The 17767-nt window shown below is 38.1% G+C and overlaps 1 protein-coding gene across 1 annotated transcript in view; it reads right to left on the bottom strand.

The window, feature by feature from the left end:
- Positions 1-17767, bottom strand: part of CCDC170 (coiled-coil domain containing 170) — an 83855-nt gene that overhangs the window by 23123 nt on the left and 42965 nt on the right. Inside the window, exon 8 of the mRNA XM_069489097.1 lies at positions 7300-7617. Within this exon, the coding sequence (XP_069345198.1) occupies positions 7300-7617 (318 nt within the window). The remainder of the gene's footprint in view (positions 1-7299; positions 7618-17767) is intronic.

Below are 17767 nucleotides of genomic sequence, written 5' to 3'. Positions count from 1 at the left end.
GCTAATACAACACCCATTCTGCAGCCCATGAATCAAAGAGTCATTTTGACTTTCAAGTCTGATTATTTAAGAAAATGTATTTCATAAGGCTACTGCTACAACAGATAGTGATTCCTCTGATGGATCTGGCCAAAGTAAACTAAAAATCTTCTGAAAAGGATTCACCATTCCAGATGTCATTAAGAATATTTGTAATTCATGGGAGGAAGTAAAAAGATCAACATGATGGGAGTTTGAAAGAAGTTCATTCCAATCCTCATGGACGGCTTTGAGGGGGCAGTTCAAGACTCCAATGGAGGAAGTAATTGCAGATGTGATGATAATGATAAGAGAACTATTAATAGAATTAGAAGGGAAGTCTGAAGATGTGACTGAATTGCTGTAATCTCATGATAAAACTTGAACAGATGAGGAGTTGCTTCTTATGGATGAGTAAAGAAAGTGGTTTCTTGAGGTGGAAACTACTCCTGGTGAAGATGCTGTGAACACTGTTGAAATGACAACTAGAATTTAGAGTATACATATAGATATGCTATATCAACATAAACTTAGTTGCTAAAGCAGTGGCAGGGTTTGAGAGGACTGATTTCAATTTTGAAAGTAGTTCTGCTGTAGGTAAAATGCTATCAAGCAGCATCACATGCTACAGAGAAATCTTTTGTGATTCTCTGAAGAATCAGATGATAGTTAACATTTTTTAGCAATAAAGTATTTTTTAATTAAGGTATGTACATTGGACTTTTTAGACATAATGCTATTGCACATGTAATAGACTATAGTACAGTGTAGACATAGTTTTTGTATGCATCAGAAAACCAAATAAATTGTGTGACTTGCTTTATTGTGATATTCACTTTATTTGGATATTTGCTTTATTGTGGTGGTCCGGAACTGAACCCATAATGTCTCTGAGGTGTGCCTGTATTTATTAAAAATGTTACAGTGTGGACTGAAGTGCCACGTTGGGAAGCTTAGACCACATGAACTCTAAACTTGCCAATCCTGTGCTTCTATGGCTCTCAAGTTTCCAGGCCTATAAATCAATTAATTCTATATCTCTGTGGGTGCTTAAAATCAGATATTTGATGGTGAGCTATTCAGAGCCACATCCAAGGAATTATACTCCCTGGGGAAAATTTTAATGTCATTACAGAACATGACATTAATGAAACATGAAATGAGAAATCTCATATTTCCTACCCTGAATACTTACTAATAATAAACACACTAATAATAGATCTGATATTAGTGCAAGAAAAATGATGTGCTCATCTTTGTACAACATGCAAAGTAACCTACAGAAAAATGGCCATGAAACAATGTCCACAAAATGCCACCTCCCATGGGACTAATTCATATTATTCAAGGTATGACACATGTTTCTGCGCAACAGGAGATGTAGGTTCACACTGAACTCCAAGTAGAAAGTGAGTCTTTCCACCTGAAGATCCATCAACACTTCTCCTATCCCACAGTTGACCCAGCAAAGAGAATGAAACCAAAGAGATAAGAGACAGGTAAAGCTCAGCTGAAGAGAGGGAGAACTGCGTGGTCACTTAGCCATAGTCAGCACACTGTAGATTTTACTGGAAGAAAGCAAAGCCTTCCATAGAAATCAATTAGGAAGGACTCCATTCTGAAGATGACACCCTGAGTATCTGCAGTAAGTTAGACTACGGGAGTGACAGTGACCCAGTGAAAGAAGCAGCAGACATCTGATATAGACCAGAATGCGGGAAAGGGGCTTTAGAGCCAGGCAGCCCTGGTTTCAGGTTCCCACTGTGCCACTTAACCAGCATGTTAACCAAAACAGGTAATTAACCTCTCTGAAACTCATAAACTTTTCTGTGATGATTAAATGAGCTAATTTGGACAATTTGAGCAGCACAGTACTTCACACCCTCTTGAAGATCAACATATTGCATCCATTTTTGACATCAGGATTACTGCTCTGGTGTACGGGTTCAGTCAATCCTATGCTCTTGCCATAAAGAGCTAAAGAACCCCTTTAGGAATTGTCCTATGTCATGCCTTTCAAACTATTTTCATCTGTAGAGCCTTTGTTTCCAAATAGAAGTCTTTCTTGGAAGGACAAATAAAAGACAAATGTGTTTGGATCAAAGGTGAGAAGATCCCTTTCGCATCTTCACCCTGGGTGGACCCAGGGTGTTCTGTGGAACCTCCAAGATTCAGCGGAGTATGTCTTTCAAAACTACTAAATATAGATGGCTGAACTTTGCAAAACCTACCCAACTGCCATGCCAAGAGTCTGGTGTCCAGAGAGGAGCAAACTGAGAGCCTCCTGATACTCTACCATGTCAGAGAACTTAGCCTCATATGCTTATGTAGGTATCAGGGTACATGACACCACTGACTTTTTTCAGAGCTAAATTTATATACATTTATTCAAATAAAGTAATATTCCAATCTGACTCAATTCTTGAGAACATCAAATGTCAGTGCCTAGGTGAACATATGTGTTCCATCAGAACTGTAAACTTGTGTTGTTTTTCACACCAAAAAGTCTAAGAAATAAACAAGCTTTTATTTTCTTTTCTGGTTTTTTTTTTTTCTTTTTCTTAGTGTCATCTGTTAACATATATCTGATATTCTGTGGGACAAAATGTGCTGGGAATTTTAATACTAGAGATATAGGGAATGGGTGGGAGGAAGTATTAATAATAAAGAATATATATACCTCAATTTTTTAAACAGAAAGGGCACTAAACTAAACTATACTTGAGAACAAGCAGCATGACTTTTGGAAGGGAAGTCACAATGCCCTAAAGGAGTTAATTCACTCCCCAAGGACAAGTATTTGTTGATATCCCCAAAGAGACATTTTTGCCCTAAGATTAAACCAAATAAAAGCAAAAGAGCTCTACACTGGAGAAAGAGCCACTTGGGTCACTTAAGGTCCAGTGCTTTTTGGACGGTAAGTGATTGCATCATTTCCTAAATGGACTCTTTTCCAACTATTCAAGCTATAATTTTCACTTGGAAAATATATAAAATAAGTTATCAGTTTCTATAAACTTAACATCAACCAAATTCTTCTTCCTTCTTGTCAGTATGTGTGGCCAACGCTGTTGACTGGCCAGCCCTCCCGCCTTCCTCCTTTGTTCCTGTCAACTTCTGTTTTAGCTTGAATTGGGTCCCCCCAAAAAAGAAATGCTAAATTCTCCCAGTACCTCAAAATGTAACCTTATTTGGAAATAGGGTCTTTACAGTAGTAACAGAATAAAAATGAGGTCATTAGGGTTGTCCCTAATCCAATAGGTGTCCTTAAAAAATGAAAAATTTGCACACAAAGACAGACACACATAGAGGGAAGAAGACATAAGGACACTGGGGATGCCATCCACAAGTCAAGGAATGCCTGAGGCTACCAAAGCCAGGAGTGAGGCATGGAACAGATTCTCCCTCACAGCCCCTCAGAAGGAACTAACACCGTCAACACCTTGATTTCAGATTTCTAATTTGTGAGAACCAAGAGACAAGAAATGTCTGTTGTTTAATCCACCTAGTTTATGGTACTTTGTTATGGAAGCCCTAGGAAACCAATACAAATGGAGAGGCTGGGAAAGCTAAGACCTCTGTCTGTTCACTCTCCCAGATACTCTTGTAGCCAGGGGTAACCGTGTAGCATGATTCTGCACAATGACAGGCCAGTGGAAGTCTGCTGGGGCTTCTGGGGAGACACTTGCTTTGGTCGGTGGCGGGATTGAGAACAGAGCGGGAGGACGATGATCAGGCTCTGAGATAAGACGGGTGTAGAGGGGTTGTGGAGCACGTCTCGGGCTCTTGACAGCATCAGGCTGGGTCCCCACATCTCCCACAGAGCCCCTAGACTAGGAAACACTCCAGCGGAGGAAATAAAGGTCTAAGTGTGCCTACAGCAAAACAGAAATGCTATCCAGATAAAGGTTTGTGAGCTTGTACTCATTTGTCTTGAATTTCGGAAATGACGTAGAAATTGGTCATGGTCACGTTCTCTCTATACATAATCAATTCTCATTGAGATGATCAGCCAGTTACTTCAAGTAAAATCAGGAGAAAATGGATTTCATATATTGTCTCAGAAATGTTTCTAAGGAATGGGAGCTTTACAAATTGATGAATCTGTTTGTTGAGGAGGCTGCCTGCCCCTGCCAGCTGCCATGGCTACGTGCACAGTCAACGGTTGGGTAATGCCAACAGGAAGGCCCAGCAGTGGGTGTAGACTTAGCTGGCAAATTCTCCACTTCATGCAGACTCCTACTGACGGAAGCTTGCTTTTCTTGTTTACCCCTTTTCTTACTAAAAGAAAAAAAAAATGGCCTCAAAATTCTAAAGTAAAATCTGGAAATGTTGCAATATTCTGTCATTGTGCAAGAACTCATTATTTTATAAGCCTCTCCTATGGTGTCCTGAAATTTCAAGACTAAATAACATTCAAATACTCATTTAGAACTCCTGGGAACCCAGCCTTAGGACATTCTTCTAAGACAGTGGTTTTCAACTGAGGGCAATTTTGACCCCTAGAGGACATTTAGCAACGTCCAGAGACATCTGTGGTTGTCACAAACTGGGGATGGGGAAAGTGCTACTGGTATATAGCGGGTAGAGGCCAGCGATGCTGCTAAACATCCTACAATGCACAGGACGGCACCCACAACAAAATATCATCCAGTCCAAAATGTCAATAGTGCTGGAACTGAGAAACCCTGCTCTAAGATATAGTAAAGCTTTTAAAAAGAAGATTAAATTTTCCCAGAAGCAAAAATGTAAGGAACAAATAAAAATGACTTGTTGGAAAAGTGTGGGTGTTGTCCTGAATTCTGTTGAGAATTGCAAACACAGGAGAGGAAAAATGGATAGCAAAGGGGTAAATAAGAAAAGCAAGCTTCCGTCAGTAGGAGTGGGCATGAAGTGGAGCATTTGCCAGGCCAAGCCTAATCCCACTGCTGGGTCTTCCCATTGGCATTATGCAACCATTGACTGTGCACGTAGCCATGGCAGCTGGCAGGGGCAGGCAGCCTCCTCAACAAACAGATTCATCAATTTGTAAAGCTTCCATTCTTTAGAAACATTTCTGAGACAATATATGAAATCCATTTTCTCCTGATTTTACTTGAAGATGAGTCACACAAGACACCAGCTATATGCTTGATTTCAAGCTTTTAAATAGGGAGAGCAGCTATTGAAAAAAATTACAGGGTGGGAAAGGCAGAAAAAGGCACTAAAAAGACTCTGAATCATTCTAATTTTTATAGGGAGTGGGGGAAGGCATATCCAGCTTAAACAATTTACATCATTTGGCTTTAGAAAATAAACATATACATCATGCTGACAATTGTGCCACGTTTCACATGCTGGAATTAAAATAGTTTTAGGAAAATAGTTGTAAATAGAGAAGGGAAAGCAATAAAATGAAATGGCAAAAAAACCATTAGCGACTGAAGTACAGGTGCTCCTTGACTTAGGATGGCATTATATCCCGATAAACCCATCATAAGATGAAAATATCGTTAAGTCGAAAATGCACTTAATACAGCTACCCGACAGAACATCACAGCTTAGCCAGCCTACCTTAAGCACACTCAAAACACTTATATTAGCCTACAGTTGGGCAAAATCATCTAACACAAAGCCTATTTTATAATAAAGTGTTGAATATCTCATGTAATTTATTGAATACTATACTAAAAGTGAGAAACAGAATGGTTGTGGGGTCCGCGAGGTACTGTTTCTGTGGAACGCATGTCACTTTCAGACCATCATAAAGCAGAAAAATCCTAAATTGAACCACTGTAAGTTGAAGATCATCTATGTAACTATCACCATTCAAGGTAAATAATGACGTTTTTCTCAAACCTATAAAAAATTTCCTTCCTCTGCAAATATCTCTATGTAAACTGAGTCACAAAAAACCCAGGTTACTCTCAGAGACCCTTACATGTCATAGTGTGGAGGTGAGCCCATGAGTGCTCTGTGGATGAACACTTTATAGCCAAAAAGAGAACCCTGCACTTGGCCAAAGGGGCTGCTAGGGTTGGTCGTAGAGCATGTATGAATTTTGGAGAATTTTTAAAGTGAATTTTAAATTTTTTGATTGTTAAAGGAAATTTACAAGTGCAACCCTGAATTTGAGTTAGCAATCACTCTGACTCTTCTAGTAACATTAAAAGATGGAAATGTGCTTTTTCTCCTTTTGAGCAAGCACAACATCAGTAGAAGAAAGAGTTCGTAATGGAATTATACATGAACTTTGGATATCATTTACTTTAAAATCTCATCAATTAGAATTTCAATGATTTGGATTTGATAATAATTTAAACAGAGTTTGGGCTGAAGTTGAGCTTTTCAGAAAATCAGAATTATTGATAGTATATACACATGACAAAATTAAGCCAGTTTCAGTCAGATATGTGAATTAAACCATTTTTCTCCATTTATCCGACAGGTCCCTCCCACAAAAGACTGTTCTAGGCACCAATGCACTTATGAAAAAGAGGAAAGAAGGAGGCAAGGATGGGGGAAGAGGCAACAGCAACAGTAGTTAATATTTATTGTGATTTGCCAGACAATATGTTAAGGTCTTTATAACAATGTTTTTCCATTTAATGTTTTCAGTATACAATAACCTTACGAAGCAGATCCTGTTACAGGTCTAGGAATCTTTATCCAGAAGTCCAAAATCCAGTTTTTTTGTAACTCATTTACTGACAAAGCTTGGCCTGACCTGATCCATCCGGGCAGCAAACCCTGACCCAAAGTGACATGAGGCTATTTATAGTCTTCATTTACCCCACTTAGAGTTGCTCACAGTCTTGCTGCATAACTCTGAATGTGGCCGGTGATGAGTGTGTCCCAGACACCACCGTGGAGGACTGTGTAAGGTGCTTTCTGTCTTACCTTTCTGTATACCGTCTTACCTTTCCAAACCCTGAAAAATTCTGAATTCAAAAACACATTGGGGCCCAGGGGTTTCGGGTAAGGGGTTGTGAACCCTGTGCCAGCCCCTTCCAGCTGATGAGGAAACAAAATCTCAGAGGCCATAATCTCAGGGACCTGGCCAAGCTCGCAGTGCCTGTGAATGTGCATTGGACGTAGGATTCAGCGCCCGGGAGTTCTGACTCCAGAACCCACATCCAAGTTAGCTATGGCTTGAGGGACTCCCAGGCCCTTCTAAATGCTATTGAAATTGAAAATAATACAACCACATTTAATACTTTTCAGTAATTCAGCTAAATCTCGTGTTGAGTATGCTAAATGAAAGAGCTCACCATTCTGCAGAAGCAGCCACCGCCCACTCACCTTGTCCCTGCTTTCTTCCCGGCTGCCCATTTCTTGAATCTTCTCCAAAATGGCATCTTCTGTGGACCCAGTCATGCCCAGTCTGTCCCTGAGGAGGGCTGCGATCTTCTCCCTGAATGAGGAGTACTGGCTTCGCGAGGCTGTGGCTGCGTCCACATTGGCCTTCAAACTCTTCTCCAACTCTTCAGAGCTTTTCTTCAGCAGGCTCAGCTCCTGCTTGGAGGCATCCCAGACCCGCTGGCCAGCAAGCAGCCTTTCTTGGAAGATCTTAACTTCCTTTCTGAGAGCTTCTTTTGCTTCTACAGCACTGAGCAAGTCCTAAAACGATTATAGAAAGTGAAGATAATAACCTTAGCTGCCAACCAGGTACACCTGCATTTACTATAGCAATTCATTCACCTCAATTACTACTGACTTCAAGGAGTTGGGATAACTCCTCACTCCACTTTTAACTCCATGTTCCCTAGTGCCTCTTCCTAAAGTTATTAAATTATAAAGGATATTTCAGGAAAATTTACATGTCTTAAAAACAGAGAAGGGATATAAAATCTGGGTTAGAAAAAGAAGGAACCTTTGACACATAAGCCTTTTCTATGTGCACCTCTGCAAAGAGTTAATAAAAACAAAGCATTGGCTAACTAATGGATTCAATTCACATGTAGACTATGTTTACAGAACTACCTGTTTTCAAGCGTGGTATACATGGAAATTGATTTTTAATCAATGGTAAACTCTCAGAGTTCTAGCTGGGCACTAAAAATTATTTGAATAAAGATGGCTCCTTAATATTATTTTAAATAATAGGGTAGTATTCTCATAAAAACATCATTGCATAAAAGAGAACCAGGTCTTTCTTCCAATATCGATTTACTGTGAATCCCTTTCTCTCACAAAGACAAAACTAATACAGATAGAACCTGAAGAAAGGAGACAGAAATAACCAGATATTTGTGAGTGGGAGTATTAAAAGTAGACGAAGCTCCCAACTGCAAAAAAAAAAAAAAAAGTAGAGGAAGATAAAGTATCATACTAAGAATAATCTTAAAGATTATAATATGTATGATTAGGCTCATAAAAATAATGAAAAGCATAGAGAAAGTCACCATTTCACCTATTTCTATTTAGAATAATCTAGAATGATCCAAAGAGGCACCAAAGGGACATCTTTAAAATTAATTTTTTTTTAAAAATTATTTGTTAACATCAAGTTCCAAAATACATGAATTCACATTTTAAAAGATTAAGCAGTTCATTAACCAGCATTGCTATGGTATTACTGCCTCGTTAAGTAGCAAAAAATATATATTTTTATTAAAAATGGTACACTGGGGTAAAAAGCGCTAAAAAGAAACACAATACCTTTGAATAATAGAGTCTACATTTAAACGAGCTAATAACGTATCAGGCTGCTAGTTAAGATGCAATCATTTCCTTTGCATTAAAACTGGGCTTTAAAAGGAATTTCTCTCCACTAACAGCTTAGAGACAGGAAAAAGGAAGCTGAAACACTAGTTCCCATTTTTTATAGAAAACACAACATCTTTTTCTTTATTATGGTGATTTTATTTAAATCAAGGAAGTCTCAGACATCAATTTGAAAGAAAAGTCACAGACTGGATAGGTAGTTAGAGAAGCCTGCCCTTTTCAGAGATGTAATGACTGAGCTAATTATGCAGCCTATTTTGTAAAATGCCTTGCTTTTCAGGGTCGTGGTTTCCCCTTTCCTTTTCTAAACTAGTCATGTCTGTAGAGAAGCCCCACTGCTGCTGCTAATTAAATTATCACCCTTAAAGTGGAGTCAAGGACACTTTATCACAAATTCAATATTCTAACAGTTTACAGATTTCTCTTCTGATAGTAATACAACAGCTGCTCTCCTGCTCAATTAGAGTAACCAGTGTCAACGTTGGTGATAATAAATTGGGCCCATATTTTACTTAGAAACTACAGTTGTCCTTTGTTATCCTCAGGAGATTGGTTCCACGACCCCCTCAAAGATACCAAAACCCAAGGATGCTCAAGTCCCTGATATAAAATGGCATAGAATTTGCGTATAACCTACGTACATCCTCCCATATACTTTAAATCATCTGTAGATTACTTATAATACCTAATACAATGTAAATGCCAGGTAAATAGTTGCTGTACTGTTTTGGTTTTTATTTTTATTATTTTTTATTGCTGTACTGTTATTTTGTATTTTTCTCCCAAATATTTTCAATCCACAGTTGGTTGAATCTAGAGATGTGGAACTCAGGGACACAGAAAACCAACTGTACAATCTAATGTGTGGTTAGAAATTTGAGGTACTAAATTCAGTGACTCAAGGGTGAAAATTTATCCTAATCACTTTACAGTTCTAAACCCACATAGCTATTATATATTAACTTTGATATTGAAAGAAAATCTCTAATGCAAAAAGAGGAAGTTGCCATGGTCAATAGAGCAATATTTTAACCAATTATTTACAAAAGGCCCTCAAAATACACACAAAAATATAACAGATGCTTGTGTACTATGGACTTACTATCAATTTGGAGTAGATGGATCAACTGACAGCTAACACCAGGAGGCCAGTAAACACAATTAAAATATTTCAACTGTGAGGAATATACCTACCCCAGTATCATATTATTATTTCACTGGCTTAGAGACAAGGATCAAAACAATCATCTCTAACAAATAAAAAGTACTTTTTCTTTTTAAACCTAAGCACGAACATTTATGTCTAGTAAAAATCATAAAATTAGCTTGTGATTGCAGACTACAACGGTGCCTGTTAGCAGGTGAGGTTTTCCTTTTCTGGACACATCCAGCCTCATAAACTCTAATCTGTTTCTCCTATGAAATGCAGCACTCAGGAGCCAGTGACAAGGCCTTGGGAACGGCCGCTCTTCCAGTGCTCTGATTACGTGCTTGAAGATTCAGGGGCACTGGGCTGATCTGCTGGAAATAGATGTCCTCAGACTGCAAATGCAATTACCCGTACGGCTATCAGGAGAAAGCCACCAGAGTGGAGTCTGGTTGCATGGCTACCTCAAGGATACACTGAAGCACATGGCATAAAATAATGTGACATCAGGACCATTGGCTAGGACCTAGGATTGCTGTCAGACCACGCTGACACACAGAACAAGAAAGAAGTAGCTTCCTATGAGCAAAATCAGACTGACCTCCACAGAGGAAATCACATTTGCAAATGAGGACAGGCCCTATATAGTCAGTGATGTGGATTGCTTAAAAAAGATTTTTTTTATAATTAACAGATCTTTAGATTTGATCCAACTAATGCAACAAAGGAATAATGAACCCTTCACTATTACTTGTAACACAAACATTTATAAGTAATATGATTACGGGATTCAATTTAGCTTCCCATTTAAATGTGTGAATCTACATTAAGTAATGAAACCATCCAAAGGTTTGTGTTTTAAAAACACATTTGATTCTTTTTATGATGTTGCTAACTATTATATGGATTTAGGTACACATGAGATCGTATTGCCTCTCAAAAACACAACATCTAAATATCATCAGGGTGGAGAACCTCTGGCTTGAGCTTAAAATTTCTCCAATCCTAGATCAATTTTATAAAATAAAATATCAGTTGGTTAATTCTACCTACTGTAATTATGATTAACAAATAAACTCAGAAATTCTCCCAAACAGGCACTCCCATACATTACTGATAGAAGTAAGAATAGCTATAATTTTGGTATACATTGTTGATATAAATATTTAACAAAATTTCACATGCACGTACTTTTTGGCCCTGCAATTCTGGTCTTAAGAATGTATCTATAGGATAGATTACTAAATATGGAAAAGGAGGTGTATGCAGAGTTACTCAATTATAATATAGCAAATAGGTGCTACATGAATATTCATTGTAAGTGATTGTTTAAACAAATACAAGACATTGATACCATAGAATACTATATACCCTTAAAAAGAAATGGGGAAACTTTTCATATGCCAAAATGAAACATTCCCCAAGATATAGTTAGTGGAGAAAATAAGGTGCCAAACAGTGTGTCTGGCAGAGTACCTTTGTAGCTTTATGAAAACAGCACCTCTAGAGACATGCACAAGTAACTGCCAATTCTGGTTATCTCTGTAGAAGGGAACTATAGCTGGGGGTGGTGTGGGGGGAGGGAAGGTGGACTGAAATGGAAGAAAGATGCCATAGAACAGTGGCAACTGTGACAACACTGGGGAACTTCTGTCCATTTAAAGTGCTGAATCAATATTGATATGAGTATAGACTAGCACATGCACGTACACAGCACATTTAGGCTGTGTTAATAAAGTAAAGTATCTAGAATAAAGGAGGTGTGAGGGGCCAAGAGGGCAGACTAGAAGCAGCCTGCACAATGCTACTCTCATGGATAGGCTTGAAAGTGGTGAATAGATATTCACCTTCAGATCGATCACCTAAGAGACAGCATTGGGAATTAACAAACAAGCCACGGGAGGCACAAAGTCAAAGGGAGAGAAGTAGGATGACCCACTCAGCAGGGTCGCAGGTACCTGGGGAAGGTACCTGCACATGGGTAAAGGACAGAGAGAAGAACCTCTGGGCTCCATACTTCCCCTGCAGACATTGTAACTGGAGCTGCAGGAGGGACCCTCCACTGCAGCAGGCCTCCAGACTAATACAGAGACCTGACTGGAGGCTGTGCAGTGATATTGCTCTGGAGAGAAGGCACAGCTGGCTGCCAAACCCTGGGAACTGCAACTGGCACCATTTTGAGGTGCCAGCCCCAGAGTGCTGCATCTACCTGGGGGTCAGATTTGGAGCAGCTGCCTCCCCCTTACCCCTGCCAGTCTGGGGAGAGAGCAGGAAAGTCAAGAGCTCTTGTGAGCCCTGTAAGCAAGTGCCATGAGCCCCTCCCTGCCCCACCACCAGGCGACTAGGGCAGGGTAGGCACTCACAGACACTGCACCTGCTGTCATAGCCTGTGTGGCCCCACCCAACCACACTTCCCATGATGAACACGAGACTCATGAGACTCATGAGATCCATGATGAACACACACCCACGACCTTCAGCACCCACTGCACACCATCTGGGCAGCACAGCTGGGCTGCCTGGGAAGCCCCACCACAAACAGACTGGGGCAGGGCAAACAACTATGCAGCCAATGCTGCTGGACCTTGGTGGACCACCTGCCACAGGTCTGCCCTGTCACAGCAGCTGCATGACAACCACAGGGGAACACGGAGATGCAGAACAGTGGCAGTATTAATAAATGCTCACAGGCCCTCTCCTCCTGGTGAATTCCAGAGTAAGACTCAAGTATGCCATCCAGGTACCTCTCCCTCACTTCACTTAGCAGTAGAGGTCCCACAAGAGGAGAATAGGAATACCACAAAATTATCTGCTTTGAGCTGAGAGAAGAGGTTCCAGAAGAGAAGGAACCAGCATAAGAACTTTGGCAACATGAAAACACCGGCTGCCTTGACACCTTCAATGAATCACAATAGCTCTCCTGCAATGGACTCCAACCCAAAGGAAATTGTTGAAATGTCAGATAGGGAATTCAGAACGTGGATAGCAAGTAAGACCGATGGGATTGATGAGAAAGTTGGAAACTGACACAAAGAAACCAGAAAACAAACAAATTCTGGACAAGAATGAAAAATTCAATAAAGAGATAAATAACATAAGAAAAAATATAACAGAACTTCTGGAAGTGAAAGAGTCATTTAGAGAATTTCAATATACAGCAGAAAGTTTTAAAATAGACTAGACCAAGCAGAAGAAAGAATTTCACAGCTTAAAGACAAGGCTTTCAAATTAACCAAGTCAGTCAAAAATGTAGAAAAAAGAATCAAGAATGAACAATCTCTCCAAGAAATATGGGACTAAGTAAAGTGGACAAATATAAGATTCACAAGTATCCCTGAGGGAGAAGAAGAAAAATAAAAAAGCATGGAAACCTATTTGTGAGAATAATTGAGGAAAACTTCTCTGGTACTACTAGATTTTCAGACATCCAGATATAAGAAAGTCATCCAACACCTGCAAGAGTCATGACAAATAAGACATCATCAAGACACATGGTCATCAATCTGGCCAAAGTCAAAGTGAACGTGAAAATCCTACAAGCTGCAAGGTGAAAGCATCAAGTAACTTACAAGGGAAAACCCATCAGACTAATGGCAGACCTCACAACAGAAACTTTACAAGCCAGAAGGGATTGGGGTCCGATTTTTAGTCTTCTTTAACAAAATAACTACCATCCGAGAATTTTGTACCCTGAAAAACTAAACTTCTTAAATGAAGGACAAATAAAGCCTTTCTCAGACAAACACACACTAAGGGAATTTGTCACCACTAGACCTGCCCTACAAGAAATGCTTAAAAGTGCTCTATACATGGGACAGAACAATCAACACCCATGGGTATAAAAACACCTAAAAGTTAAAACTCACAGATCTTACAAAACAGTAACACAAAGGAGAAAACAAAGCAACTAGGTAACAATCGACATGATGAACAGAATAGTATCTTACATATCAATACTAACATAAAATGTAAATGTCTTAATGCCCAACTTAAAAGGTATAGATGACTAAATGGATAAAAGAACAAAACTATGCTGTCTCCAAGAAACCCATTTAACTTGCAAAGATTCTTATAAATTTGAGGTAAAGGGATGGAAAAAAATATTCCACACAAATGGAAATCAAAAGTGAGCAGGACTAGCTATTCTCATATAAGATAAAATAGAATTTAAATCAATAATGGTAAAAAAAAAAAGACAAGATGGTCATTACATAATGATAAAGGGATCAGTTTCAACAAGAAAATATAACAATCTTAAATGTATATGCACCTAACACAGGAGCTCCCACATTCTTAATACAAATCCTGGTAAAACTAAGGAAGGAAATAAACACAACATCATAACAGCTAGGGACTTCAAGATTCCATAACAGAACTGGATAGATCCTCAAGGCAGAAAATCAACAAAGAAACACTGAATTTAAACAGAACTTTAGAAAAATTGGACATAATCAACATTCACAGAACATTCTACTCAAAAACTACAGAATATACATTCTCATAAACACATGGCACATTTTCCAAGGTAGATCATATGTTAGACCACAAAATAAGTCTCAGCAAATTTAGGTAAATGAAAATCATACCATGTATCTTCTCAGACCACAGTGGAATAAAATCAGAAATCAATTCCAAGAAGACCTCTCAAAACTACACAAACACATGAAAATTAAACAACCTGCTGCTGAATAATCCTTGGGTCAGTGATGATATCAAGATGGAAATCAAAAAAATTTCAAATGGAATGACAAATAAGACACAAGCTTCCAAAATCACTGGAATATAGCAAAGGCAGTGCTAAGAGGAAAGTACATAGCTTTACATCCCTACATCAAAAAGACAGAAAGATCACAAATTAAAAACTTAATGTCATACCTCAAGGAACTAGAAAAAGAAAAACTCAAAGGAAGCAGAAGAAAAAAATAACAAACATCAGATCAGAACCTAACAAAATGGAAACAAACAAACAAAAAAAAAATACAAAGGGTCAATGAAAAAAAAGTTGGTTCTTTGAAAAGAAAAACAGACTTGATAGACCACTAAATAGAATAATCAGAAATAGAAGAGAAAGTATTAAAATAAGCTCAATTAGAAATGAAAAAGGAGACATTACAACTGATCCCCAAAATTCAAAATATCATTTGAGACAACTATGAAGACATCTACACACACAAACTAGAAAATCTAGACAAAATGAATAAATTTTTGTAAACACACAACTTTTCAAGGCTGAATTAGGAAGAAATAGAAATCTGAGCACACCAATAAGGGTAAAAAAAAAATCTTCCAACAAAAAAAAAAAGCCAGGACCAGATGGATTAGCAGTCAAATTCTACTAGACCTACAAAGAAAAACTGGTACATTTCCAACTGAAATTGTTCCATAACATCAATAAGGAGGAAATCCTCCTTAACTCATTCTACAAATTCAGTATCACCCTGATACCAAAGCCAGGAAAGGACACACAACAAAGAAAACTACAGACCAATAACCCTCATAAACATAAATGCAAAAATTCTCAAGAATATACCAGCAAACTGAATCAAACAGCATATCAAAAAGATAATTCACCATGGTCAAGTGGGTTTAATCCCAGGGATGTAAGGATGGTTCAACATATGCATCAAAAGGTGATTCACTGCATAAAGAGAATTAAAAACAAAAACTATATGATAATCTCAATAGATGAAGAAAAAGTGTTCAATAAAATTCAGCACCCTTTCATGATAAAAACCCTCAATAATCTAGGCCTAGAAGGAACATGCCTCAAAATAATAAAAGCCTTATATGAAAAACCTGTAGCCAACATTATACTAAATAGGGAAATGTTGACACTGTTCCCTCTAAGAACTGGAATAAGACAAAGATGTCACCACTTCTATTCAACATAATACTGGAAGTCCTAGCCAGAGCAATCAGGCAAGGGAAAGAAATAAAGGGCATCCAAATAAGGAAAAAGAATGTTAAACTATCCCAGTTTGCTGACAATATGATCTTATACCTAGATAACCCTAAAGACTCCAGCAAAAGACCCCTAGCATTGATAAATAAATTCAGTAAAGTCTTAGGATATAAAATTAATGTACACAAATCAGTAGCATTTCTATACACTAATAACAGTCAGGCTGAGAGTCAAATCAACAACTCAATATCATTTACAAAAGTTACAAAGGAAATAAAATAGCTAGAAATATAGTCAACCAAGGAGATGAAAGATTTCTACAAGGAGAACTATAAAACATTCATGAAAAAAATCATAGATGATACAAATGAATGGAAAAACATCCCCTGCTCGTGGATTGGAAGAATCAACATTATTAAAATGTCCATACTGTCCAAAGTGGTTTACAGATGCAACACAATTCCCACCAAAATACCAATGTCATTTTTCACAGACCTAGAAAAAAATAATCCTAAACTTCGCCTGGAGCCAAAAAAGAGCCTAAATAGCCAAAGCAATCCTAAGTAAAAAGAACAAATCTGGAGGCATCACCTTACCTGACTTTAAATTATACTACAAGGCTATAGTAACCAAAACAGCATGGTACTGGTGTAAAGGTAGACACATGGAACAGCATAGAGAACCCAGACATAAAGCCTATAGCAACAACCAACTAATTTTTGACGAAGCATACAAGAATATTTTTGGGGAAAGGACAACCTATTTGATAAATGGTGCTGGGAAAATTGGATAGCCATATTCTGCATGTGAATGAAACTGGATCCCTATCTCTCACCATATACAAAAATTAACGCAAGATGACTTACAAACTTAAATGTAAGACTTGAAACCATAAGAATTCTAGAAGACTACGTAGGAAAAACTCTTCTAGACATTGGCCTGGCAAAGAATTTATGGCTAAGACCTCAAAAGCAATAACAGCAACAACAAAAATAAACAAATGGGACTTAATTAAACTAAAAATTTTCTGCACAGCAAAGGAAATAATCAACAGAGTAAGCAGACAATCTGCATAATGGGAGAAAATATTCACAAACTATTCCTCTGACAAAGAGCTAGTATCCAGAACCTACAAAGAACTCAAACAAATCAGCAAGAAAAAAACAAATAACCCCATCAAAAAGTTGGCAAAAGACATGAACAGACTATTCTCAAAAGAAGATAAATAAATGGTCAACAAACCATTTGAAAAAAATGCTCAGCATCACTAATTATCAGGAAAATGCAAATTAAAACCACAAAGAAATACCACCTTACTCCTGTCAGAATTGCCATCATTATTAATAAAAAGTCAAAAAGCAATAGATGTTTGTGTGGTTCTGGTGAAAAGCGAATGCCTATATGCTGTTTGTGGGCATATAAATGTGTACAGCCACTATGGAAAGCAGTATGGAGATTCCTCAGAGAACTAAAGGTAGACCTATTATTCAATCCAGCAATCCCACTACTGGTTATCTACCTGAAGGAAAAGAATTCTTTTTATATATATATTTTAAAAAAGCCACCTGCACCCACATGCTTATTGCAGCACAAATCACAAGCCCAAAGATAGAGAACCAGCCTAAGTGTCCATCAACTGATAAGTGAATAAAGAAAATGTGGTATATGTATAAGCATGGAGTCTTACTCAGCCATAAAAATGAATGAAATAATGTCTTTTGCAGCAACTTGGGTGGAACTGAAGATCATTATCCTAAGTGAAATATCTCAGGAATGAAAAAACAGATACCACACATCCTCGCTTATAAGTGGAAGCTAAAAAAAAAAGGAGACATATAGTCATAAAGAGCTGTAATGGACATTGGAAAGTAAGAAGAGGGGAGAGTAGGAGACAGTGAGGGATAAAAATCTACCTATTGGATATAATGTACACTATTCTGGTGATGAGTACACTGAAAGCCCTGACTTTGGCATGATACAATTCATTCATGTAA

The sequence above is a fragment of the Eulemur rufifrons genome, chromosome 15 (assembly GCF_041146395.1).
Source record: "Eulemur rufifrons isolate Redbay chromosome 15, OSU_ERuf_1, whole genome shotgun sequence".
Classification (NCBI taxonomy): Eukaryota; Metazoa; Chordata; class Mammalia; order Primates; family Lemuridae; genus Eulemur; species Eulemur rufifrons.
Note: the sequence above shows the minus strand (reverse complement) of the source record. Positions and strands in the feature narration are given on the sequence as shown.